The sequence below is a fragment of the Colobus angolensis genome, unplaced genomic scaffold (assembly GCF_000951035.1).
Source record: "Colobus angolensis palliatus isolate OR3802 unplaced genomic scaffold, Cang.pa_1.0 Scaffold57, whole genome shotgun sequence".
NCBI classification, from domain to species: Eukaryota; Metazoa; Chordata; class Mammalia; order Primates; family Cercopithecidae; genus Colobus; species Colobus angolensis.
The window spans coordinates 1053700-1065361 of NW_012119265.1; the positions used below are offsets into that span (position 1 = coordinate 1053700).

The 11662-nt window shown below is 40.4% G+C and overlaps 2 protein-coding genes across 2 annotated transcripts in view; both read left to right on the plus strand.

The window, feature by feature from the left end:
* Positions 1-7502, plus strand: part of PSMC6 (proteasome (prosome, macropain) 26S subunit, ATPase, 6) — a 22471-nt gene extending 14969 nt beyond the window's left edge. The window contains exons 11-14 of the mRNA XM_011961805.1: positions 392-512; positions 640-720; positions 3462-3533; positions 7005-7502. Of these exons, the coding sequence (XP_011817195.1) occupies positions 392-512; positions 640-720; positions 3462-3533; positions 7005-7123 (393 nt within the window). The 3' untranslated portion in view covers positions 7124-7502. The remainder of the gene's footprint in view (positions 1-391; positions 513-639; positions 721-3461; positions 3534-7004) is intronic.
* Positions 7503-9668: 2166 nt separating this feature from the next.
* Positions 9669-11662, plus strand: part of STYX (serine/threonine/tyrosine interacting protein) — a 51349-nt gene continuing 49355 nt past the window's right edge. Inside the window, exon 1 of the mRNA XM_011961806.1 lies at positions 9669-10036. Within this exon, the coding sequence (XP_011817196.1) occupies positions 9980-10036 (57 nt within the window). The 5' untranslated portion in view covers positions 9669-9979. The remainder of the gene's footprint in view (positions 10037-11662) is intronic.

Consider the following 11662-nt stretch of genomic DNA (forward strand, 5'->3'; position numbering starts at 1 on the left):
AGGATGGTCTCGATCTCCTGACCTCGTGATCCGCCCGTCTCGGCCTCCCAAAGTGCTGGGATTACAGGCTTGAGCCACCGCGCCCGGCCACATAGTTTAATTTCATAATTCTTGACATGATGGAAGCCTTCAGATTTATTAAAACTACCTGGTAGCTATAGAAAGATACATAGCTATTAAAAGGCACATAATCTAGTTTAGAACTTTGAGGCTAGAAAGTATATCCCTTTATATAATAGAGAGAAAATTAGAATTCTATCAAATGACCATTCTGAAGATAGAACATACCTATCTGTAGACAATACATTTCATGGCATTAGATATATAAAAGGTGCATGCTATTTTTTTAATGGTTAGAATGTTTGTAAAATCTGATTCTTAATATTCTTAGTTACTGAATCAAATGGATGGATTTGATACTCTGCATAGAGTTAAAATGATCATGGCTACAAACAGACCAGATACACTGGATCCTGCTTTGCTGCGTCCAGGAAGATTAGATAGAAAAATACGTGAGTTAAGGTTCTTCACCTATTATCCATTTCCCTTTGTGCCCATTTGTTTTCTGTGCTTCACTTCACTTTCCACTGTATTTTATAAAAGATAAAACTGGACTATAAAATAATTTTTTATTTTCAGATATTGATTTGCCAAATGAACAAGCAAGGTTAGACATACTGAAAATCCACGCAGGTCCCATTACAAAGCATGGTGAAATAGGTAAGGAAGTCATCTATTTTATATGTATTTACATTTGGTAAATGAAGAAAAATACTGTTAGAAATTACTGATAGTTTCCTAAATCTGGTTTTAAATTCAGCAAATAGTTATTGAGCATCTACTATATGCTGGGAACCATTGTAAGTGTTTTGTAAGGGCTGACGATATATCAAGGAACAAAACAGACAAATCTGCCATTAGAGAACTTACATTTTTGTTAGGAAAAAACAGATAAAGTTAGTAAAACAAAGTATAATAGATGATGATAAGTGCTATGGAGAAAAATAAAGCAAGAAAGTGGGGGGTGGGCATGGTGGCTCACTCCTGTAATCCTAATGCTTTGGGAGGCCGAGGCAGAAGGATCACTTGAGGCCAGGAGTTTGAGGCTGCAGGGAGCTATGATCATGTGCTCTAGTTTGGCAAGACCCTGTTTCAGGGGGAGAAAAAAAGAAAAGGGGGATAGGAAATTAGGGAATTGCCAGGAGCAGGCATGAGGATATACATTTTTAAACGACAGGGAGGATTAGCATAGGGAAGGACTGCCCAAGAAGGTAATTTTTTAGAGATAGGGTCTCACTCTTGCCCAGGGTGGAGTGCAGTGGTGTGATCCCAGCTCACTGCAACTTCTGCCTCCTAAGCTCAAATGATCCTCACACCTCACCCTCCTGATTAGCTGGGACTGCAGGCACATACCACCAATCCTGGCTTGTTTTTTTGTAGGGAAGGGGTTTCACCATGTTGCCCAGGCTGATCTTGAACTACTGGGATCAAGCAATCTGCCCATCTCGGCCACCCAAAGTTCTGGGATAACAGGCATGTGCGTCTGTACCCGGCCTGGTTTTTTTGGTTTGGTTTTTTTGTTGTTGTTTTGTTTTAAATTTATTCCTGTTAAATGCTGACAATAGGTCAGATAAAGAGTTCTCAGAGTAGACCTTTGGATTTAACTATGTGGAGGTAATTGGTAATCTTGTCAAAAGTAGCTTCTTGGGAGTGGTGGAGAAGCCTATTTCAGATGGGTTTCAGAGAGATTGAGAAGAGAGGCATTGAGTTTAGACATTTCTTTTAAGAGTTCCACAGAGGGGACAGAAGAAGTAGAAGGGGAAGGCTGATAAGGATTTGGCAGAGTTTTCTTTAAGATGGAAGAGTTTACAACCCCCTCTTTTTTTTTTTTTTTTTTTTTTAATCTGCTGGGAATGACCTAGGAGAAAGAGAAATTGGCAATGTTCTTTCCTTGAAGGCGGATTGGCCCTATATGTATGTGTACTTTTATGAGACTGGAGGAAAGGCAGAGAGTACATAGATGCTTATGAGGACAGGTTCTTAGATAGTGCAGGAACTTGTAGAAGTATTTTTTTCTGAATGCTTCTGTTTTCTCAGTGAAGTAGAATGCACATTCAGAATGAAGATAGGGAAGTGTTAGAGATTTGAGGACAGAGGAGAAGGTATAAAGTCATTACCTATGGAAGTGAGGGATTGGACTAGGGTACAGGCCGGTAAAACATGGCTTGTGAGCCAAATTCTGCCTGCCCTGTGTTTTTGGAAACAAAGTTTTGTTGTAACCCAAGCATGCTCATTTATCTGTTGTCTATGGCTGCTTTCCTACTAGGATAGCTGAGTTGAATAGTTACAATAGAAACCATATGGACTGCAAAGCATACAGTATTTACTCTCTGGCCCTTTACATAAAAAGTTTGCTGACCTCCAAACTAGGGAAATCTAGTATAATTTCCAGGTAGCCTTAAAAACTCTTTAGAAGTTAATGGTCTGAAATAATGACAAATAGCTGATTGTTGCCTTTCACTATCTTCATTGCTCCTATTAGAGAGTTTTGAACTGGAAAGACTGAACTGAACAAAGGATGTCAATGTGTAGGTTTCTTCCACAAATACTGAACTCTTGCTAGATGCCAGATATTGTGCTAGCCTTGGGAATTCTTGCTCTCAGGAAATTTACAATTAACTTAAACCTGATTAAAGACAATTCATGAATATCTGTATGATTTCAAATAGAGAACGACATGCCCTATATTGCCTGACCAAAGAGTGCATCATCAAAGTTATTCAAACTGTAGTAGCCTGTGCTGTCTTCTTTCTCTTCCTATTCTGTATCAGATCCATTGCTGCTACCCCAATCCTATAGCTCTTCGATTCATGTCTGTTATGTGGGTGGGTGGAGAACTCACTTTATTACTGCTACCATAGATCTGATACTTCACCACTTGAATCTTGCACAGAAACCAGAGAAGCTAGCTAATGCCTGCAGTAGCATTCAAAAATTCCATGTGATACAATTATGTCTGATTACATTTCAGTTTTGCTATACTTTATATTTGGCTTGTATGATTAAACAAAGTAAATTCCATTGTTATAATTGGTTTTGAGTGTTATAGGTTTATTCAAATTAAAGATTTGGTTACAGTTTTGATAAAAGTCATAGCTTAACAGGTATCTGGAGTTCACATGTGCATAGCTATTTCACTGTATAAAAATAGGTTAAGGTATTTTGAGATTTTGGTGATATATCCTGTTTTTAAAGTTTCAGGAGTGTGTCTAATTATGCTTGGTGCTGGTTTATTTAACAGAAGTCTTAGTTTTTGCATATTAATATTGTGGAATGTTAACAGAGGTGATGTCTAGCTGATCAAACTCAAAGTAAGCTCTTCAGTTTAAATTTTGGATGTGGGCATAAATCAAGTAAAGGTCTAATTTTTAAAACTAATTTCCAGTATTTTTTCTAAACAGATTATGAAGCAATTGTGAAGCTTTCAGATGGCTTTAATGGAGCAGACCTGAGAAATGTTTGTACTGAAGCAGGTAAGGGTTTAAAGTACAGTTTTACTATTGATTTTGATTTTTAAAATTTGCTGAAATTGTTTTGAGTTTGTCCAAAAGCAGAGCCTACACTTTGCAAGGATTTCGGTTGATGCTGTTCTTTTAGGAATTGATTCCAGGAAATAGGAGAAACAGAGTAAGCGAGATGGAAAGAGGGAAAGCTAATATGAGGGTGCACCATTGAGGTAGGTGCTGTGGGAGGGGGAGGTTAGATCTCAGAGAAACATACAGAATGCCTACCAGGATCACCCAGCTGAAAGTTGGGAGACTAGAACATTGATTTACCAGTACTCATCCCCCAGTGGATGTGATTTGCCCTTGGTAGTGTTAACTCCTTTGCACTTCCACATGCCTTAGGGCAGAATGTGGAAGGAGAGGCATGTAATAGAACACTGGCCCCCTGAAGTAAGTCTGAGGCTCTACAGAATTGCCTACTACACCTGTGGCTGGAATTAGAATGGGCAAGCACCAGAGGTATCTGCTGCAAAATGGTATTGTCTGATACTAGTCTATGAGCAGTGTTTTGAATGATTGATTTATGAATTATGTGATCATGCCATTTGTGTAAAATGTAGTATTTAAATATAATTCTCTGTGGATTGTGTGATACTTTTTTTTCACTTCTACATTATATGTAAAAATTGTGTGATGCTATTTTTATTTCCAGTACCAAGTAGCTTTCATACCCTACCTAGAATCATTTAGTTTTGTCTTCCATACAGAATCTTTAAATAGAAAAAATAAACTTCTACAGCATAGTTACTGACTATATAGGTTATAGATTTTCTTAAGTATTAGAATATGTGATTTCCTCTTGCTTTTCATATCATGTTTACCCTTAGTAAATTCAACACAGTGTTTAAAGTGGCTGCTCAGGGAGGGCTTCTCAGTACAAGTATCTTCATGGGTACTGGGTATGCTGTGAGTCAGTATCTGCATCAATATGCAGGTCGGATACTTCCGTTCACGTCTAGAAATGCTGTCAATACAAATCAGGGTAAATCATGCTCACAGAGCCTTATCAATAAACTAAACTGTTTAGAGGTAAACTATCATATAGCTTGAACAAGTTAGAGTAATTTATGACATTCTCTTTCCAAAATGTAAACCAGACCAAATTATTATCAGAAGATTGTTGTGGTTAGATTGTAATCCAAATGCAAGCTGTGCAGTGAACTTAAAGGCTGTTGCTATCAAATTATATGCTTTTTTTCCCCTTACATATTCTTACAAATTTACCTTTAGTTATTGCAAATGAGCTATAACTTCTGTGTGGATTAAAATTTTAGTTTTTTTAACTAGATGGGATATTCACATCTGGAAGCATACTGAAATTCTTATTTTCGTTTTAGACTTCAAGCCTTTTTTGTTAACATTTTTCTGTAAGATAAAATACACTTGATTCAACTATAGTTGCCCTTCCTGTTCAGGTCCTGACATTTTCTTTTTTTGGATTAGAATATATCTGTTTTATTTTTTCTTTTGAGACGGAGTCTCACTCTGGCCCAGGCTAGAGTGCAGTGGCATGATCACTGCTCCCTATAGCCCAGACCTGATCATTTCTCCTTTATCTCCCAGTAGCTGGGACTACAGGCGTGCGCCACCACACCCAGCTAATTTTTGTATTTTTTTGTAGAGACAGGTTTCACCATGTTGCCCAGGCTGGTCTCAAATTCCTGGGCCCGAGTAATCCACCCACCTGGGCCTCCGAAAGTGCTGGGATTACAGGTGCAAGCTACCAGGCCTGGCCAGGCATCTCTTGTGCAGATTTACTCATTCACTAAAGAGATTTGGAAAACAGCTATGTGTGCAGGGTTTACAAAAATAACTTACCTAGTTTCACTGTAGCTTTCTAAGTAAGTTTTGAAACTTTATTTTTTTAAAAATCAGTCATTTCCATTCACCTGGTTTCTAGGACAACATAGATTGTTTCCTTATGTAGACATCTAGAAAGGAAACAAGATAGGAAATAATCCTTGAAATCTTCTATTTTAACTCCCTTATTTTATGTAAGTGAAAATTCGATACAGGCAGATCCTCAATGGAAATATAGAATTCATTTAATTAGTAGATAGCAATAACCTTACCTGCTTTAGTTTATCATGAGTTAGGATTATCTCAAACTCTGGGACCCATATCCATGACACAACTAATGTTTAAAAAACTACATACAAGGAAACTTTCACCTCTTTGTCAAATAGTATTTGAGAAGGTACTTGTCAAAAAGTTGAAGGAAAAAATTGAGTTGTGATACTCAAATATGAATCAAATAAAAATACCAATTTGTACATTAAGTAGGTAAATTTTAACACATGAATAATGACTCTGAGTTTTGCTAAAACCCGCTGTTGGCTTTCTGTGTGATTCCCTATTCTCAAAGTTTTTGATTATTAACAAAGAATGGCTATCAAACTTACTCAAGATTTTTTTTTCCCCAGAAATGTGTGCCTTCTAGCAAATTGCTTCCTGTCAAGTTAAATTATGCTTAAAATGTGTACGTGTTGTTGGTAGTTTTGATTTGCTTTGATTATTTATGCTTGTTTTTAGTAAGATCTACAGTCAGATACAGGGACCATTTGAGCCTGATTTTATTTTATTTTTTTGAGATGGAGCCTCACTCTGTCACCCAGACTGGATTGCAGTGGCATGATCTTGGCTCACTGCAACCTCCGCCTCCTGGGATCAAGCAATTCGCCTGCCTCAGCCTCCCAAGTAGCTAGGGTTACAGACGCCCACCACTACGCCCAGCTAATTTTTGTGTTTGAGATGGGGTTTTTACCATATTGGCTAGGCTGGTCTCAAACTCCTGACCCCAGGTGATCTGTCCACCTTGGCTTCCCAAAGTGTTAGGATTACAGTTTTGAGCCACCGTGCCCAGCCTTGAACTGGATGTTAAATATTCATATAATTGTCTCACCTGTTTTTGTTTTAGAAAATAATCACACCACTACTATGGATTTTTTTTTTTTTTTTGAGATGGAGTCTTGCTCTGTTGCCACGCTGGAGTGCAGTGCCGCGATCTCGGCTCACTGCAACCTCTGCCTCCTGGGTTCAAGCCATTCTCCTGCCTCAGCCTCTCAAGTAGCTGGGACTACAGGCGTGCGCCACCATGCCCAGCTAATTTTTTTTTTCTTTTTTTTTTTTTTTTAGTAGAGATGGGGTTTCACTATGTTGACCAGGATGGTCTTAATCTCTTGACCTCGCACTGTGCCCACCTTGGCCTCCCAAAGTGTTGGGATTACAGGTGTGAGCCACTGCACCCGGCCTGTGGATTTTAATTGAAAAAAGATAGTGGTTTTTAGCAAATTAGAACTACTGGTTTTTAGCAAATTACAACTATTTTTAGCAAATTACAAACTTCACATTTATTCCATATAATTATACTGTTTTTCATATAATGAACATATAATTCATATGTGATACATAGCAGTCATGTTGTTTTATTCTCCACAGGTATGTTCGCAATTCGTGCTGATCATGATTTTGTAGTACAAGAAGACTTCATGAAAGCAGTCAGAAAAGTGGCTGATTCTAAGAAGCTAGAGTCTAAATTGGACTACAAACCTGTGTAATTTACTGTAAGATTTTTGATGGCTGCATGACAGATATTGGCTTAATGTAAAAATAAAGTTAAATAAAATAATGTATGTATTGGCAATGATGTCATTAAAAGTATATGAATAAAAATATGAGTAACATCATAAAAATTAGTAATTCAACTTTTATGATACAGAAGAAATTTGTATGTTTGTTAAAGCTGCATTTATTGCAACAAGTTACAAAGGAAGAGTGTTGAAGCTTTTCATATTTGCTGTGTGAGCATTTTGTAAAACATTGAAAGTTGTTTGAGATAGTGGTATAAGAAAGCATTTCTTATGACTTATTTTGTATCATTTGTTTTCCTCATCTAAAAAGTTGAATAAAATCTGTTTGATTTAGTTCTCCTACATATATATTCTTGTCTTTTCTAAGAGTACATTTACTATGGTCCTTTAGGTTCTTTAGCAAGTAAACTATTTGATAACCCAGATGGATTGTGGATTTTTAAATATTATTTTAAAATAGTACCCATACTTGGTGTTCATAAGATCATCTTCTTAAATAAAACATGGATGTGTGGATATGTGTATACTCCTCCTTCCAGATAGTATTTACATATTCTTCATCTACTGTGATTAAGCTCATTGTTGATTAATTGAAAATATACATGCACATCCATAACTTTTTAAACAGTATGATTCAGTGGAATATTTGCTAATATGTGACTTGGTTTTCTTGGTTTATGTAAGATGATAGGTCCCTGTTGAGGATGTGAAGGTCTGGACCCTCTTCCAGGAAAAATTATAACATACGCACAATTTTGCATATACTATACTTTCAGGAAATTTATTGTTTCCCAGGCTCATCCAAGGACTCTTTAGGTATCTATGGATACCTGGCTAAGAGTGTATGATGTAGGGGATGTAGTAGTGTCAGAAATGTTCAAAACAAGATTTCTGTTACCTCTACATGATTCTTTCTCGTATCATCTGGCAATAAAATTATAACAGTACACAAAGGAATCATCATTGGGCATAAATAGTTATTAAAGATGATGGTGAAAAGAAAAGACAACTTCAGTTTCATAAACACTAAAGAACCAAAAATATATGACCTAGCTAATTACACAATAATTCTTCAAATTAAAAACTTCCTAGCAGGTTATTATGTGCCTTTTTTTAATTTTAAAAGACGAAGAACAGTTAAAATAGTGATAGAGAAAATGGAGTGCTCAAGTTAGCCATCTAATACTCAAATTATTATACAGTTCTGTTTCTATGTGTTGGCAGTGCATTTTATGTGACAATATGAAAAGAATGTAGGGGGAGGTTTAAGTCAAGTATCTGCGTGATCTTTTCACTTATAATTTGCATTTAGTTAATGAGTGACTTGCCTTTTACCTTTGTGCCGGTGGTGGTTTTTTAAAGAATCAATTTGGTGTGCAAATCCTTCCTTTCCTTTGAGACGGAGTTTTGCTCTTGTTGTCCAGACTGGAGGGCAATGGCACTATCTCGGCTCACTGCAACCTCCGCCTTCCGGGTTTAAGTGGTTCTCCTGCCTCAGCCTTCCAAGTAGCTGGGATTACAGGCATGCGCCACCACACCCAGCTAATTTTTGTATTTTTATTAGAGACGGGGTTTCTCCATGTTGGTCAGGCTGGTCTCAAACCCCCGACCTCAGGTGATCCGCCCACCTCAGCCTCCCAAAGTGCTGGGATTACAGGCGTGAGCGGCCGTGCCTGGTCCAAATGTTTTCATTGTGGGTTTACAGGCACACGCCACCATGCCCAGGGAATTAAAAAAAAAAATGTTTTTTAGTGGGGGGGGGTCTTACTATTTTGCCCAGGCTGGCAAACTCCTTTTAAAAGATATTGAAAGCCATGTGGTTTATTAATTTTATTTCAAAATATAATAATTAATGGAATAAGCTTTACAGTATTATATACAATTTACTGAGTCAGCTATCAGTTAACTTTTTCTGATTTTTTTCAGTTGTCATTCTTGATGTTTTCTAGGTAATCTAAACGGAGTTGTATGTTCAAGTACTCTTAAAATACTTTTAAGAATTGTTAAAGCATTGAGTCATTTAATTCTTTGCTTAAAGGTGATGGGTGTTTCATTTTCTGTATGGCACTACGTGATTTTAAATCGAACTCTTCATTTGGTTATAAACTCAGCATAGATTGTGCAGAATTTTGAGAGGGGAGAAACTATAGCTTTCCTTTCGGATGCCACTATCTGGTGGGTAGCAGGTTTTGCCTGTCTGTTCTTACGTTAAAGAAGGGCTCTACGTCCTGTCTGTTTCGGGCGGAGCTGGCTCAGACCGCCCCACTGCCTTTCCCAGGACCTTCACTTGTCCTGTCCCACCGCAGCCCCGCCTCCTCCACGCCGGGTGAGCTGTGGCCTAGCAGCAACCGAAGCTCCGCCCCCCCAACCCCCGGCGTCTGCGCTCTAGCGAAGGGGCGGAGCAGGGGTGGCGGCGCGCTGACACCTGGCGGCGGCGGAGGGCGGGCAGAAGGCGAACGTGGGCTGCGATTGGCTGAGGCGGCGCGGGTGGAGGGGGCGGGAGGGAGGCGGTGAGACGGTTGTCGGGCTGGTGCCCGTGCTGGATCCTGGGCGGCCTGAGGGTTGCGGAGACTTTAGGGGAGGGAGACGGCAGCGGCATGGCGGCCGGGTGTAAGACGCCCGACCCTCCTCTTCCGCGTCTTCGCCGCCCGCCGCTGGAGTCACTGGGACCCTCTAGTCTGCGTGTGTTAGTTTAAGCCCGCCGCCCGCCTGTGAGCCCTCCGCTCCGCCGGCCCTCCTTCCTTCCGCCGCCGCTGCCAGCCCAAGGGTCAGCCGGCTGTGTAACACTCTCCCACCCCACCCACCAGCCCGCGGGCCAGCACCATGGAGGACATGAAGCTGGAGTTCCCTTCCCTTCCACAGTGCAAGGAAGACGCCGAGGTGAGTCGGCCCCGTGGCTGCCACGCACAGGCCTCTCCCTGTGGCTCCGGCCGAGGGGCAACCCCAGTCCCCAACCGTCTTAGCCCCCACCTGCGCGGGCGCCCTGCCTCCTGAAGGCGTCCCGGGACCTCTGAGGCCGAGCAGTCGGCTCCAGTTCCGACTGAGTTCCTCGTCCTTTCCAGACCCCGCGGAGGGACAGCGTCTGGTGTACTTACATTTGAGAAGAGGAAAAGCAATCCCTGAGTCCCTAGGCTTGGCATCCAGGACTGACCTGGAGTAAGGTTCCTCTTTTATTGTCAAAGTAACTTGAAAGCGAAGTTGGTTTTAACCTTCTTTTGAGGAATATCTGTGGTGTAAACGATTCACTTGTGGGACACATGGCCCCACATGCGGAATAGACTCGGCGCCTGAAGTTTGGAAGCGCGCCTTTGAAAAGTTTCCCAAAGTTTTTTGTTTTTAGACAAAGCTATGACCCACACAGTAAAATGTCTCAAAGCTAGCTCATCTGAATCTGATAACTCTTAATCAGAAATCCCGACCTTTGGAGGAAAATTAATATTGAAAGTAAAATTCTATATACCTTTTCTCGTGGTTTCTAATTCGTGGCTATTTTTACTCCACTTTACATCCCTGCCTGCTGTTTCTACTCTGATTTTATTTTTCATCTGTTGCTAGTTTAACGTTTTACGGCATTGCAGACTACTAAATTAGAATTTTCTGGAGGCTAAATTAACAAGACGAAGATACTCAGCTATGCTTTAGTAGGATTAAGAAAGAAAATCTAACATCGCTAGTTAAAAATACCTTTAAAGTAGTTGGGAAAAATAAAGCCCTATTTTTAGGAGACCATTCAGTTTATTCCGAATATTTATTCTATTGAATATCTTCATTTGAGGTTCTTTTTTTTCTTGAGACAGAGTCTTGCTCTGTCGCCAGGCTGGAGTGCAATGTGGTGCGATCTTGGTTCACTGCAACCTCCGCCTTCCGGGTTCAAGCGATTCTCTTGCCTCAGCCTCCCGAGTAGCTGGAAATACAGGCGCGCATCACCACGCCCAGTTAATTTTTGTATTTTTAGGGGAGTCGGGTTTCACCATTTTGGCCAGGGCGGTCTCGATCTCCGGACCTTGTGATCCGCCCGCCTCAGTTTCCCAAAGTGCTGGGATTGCAGGTGTGAGCCACCGCGCCCGGCCTAGGTTCACATTTTTGTTTGGAGGGTGCTCTTGTGGTATTGATGCTTGACAATTACTTTTGTTTTAAGAGTAGAGACTTTGTGACTGGGTATCACCGTTGCAAAATGGAGTGCAGTGGTGCGATCTCAGTTCACTGCAGTCTCGAACTCCCATACTCAAGCCATCCTTTGACCTCAGCCTCTCGAGTAGCTGGAACCACACTGGGCTTATTTTTATTTTTTTTTTTGTAGCGATGGGGTTGCTTCTTAGGCTGGTCTTGAACTCTTGGCCTCAAGATCCTCTCGCCTTGTCCTCCCAAAGTGTTAGGATTACAGGTGTGAGCCACCACACCTGGCCCAAAAATAGACTCTTTTTTTTTTTTTTTTTTTTGAGACGGAGTCTTGCTCCGTCGCCCAGACTGTAGTGCAGTGGCACGATCTCAGCTCACTGCAAGCTC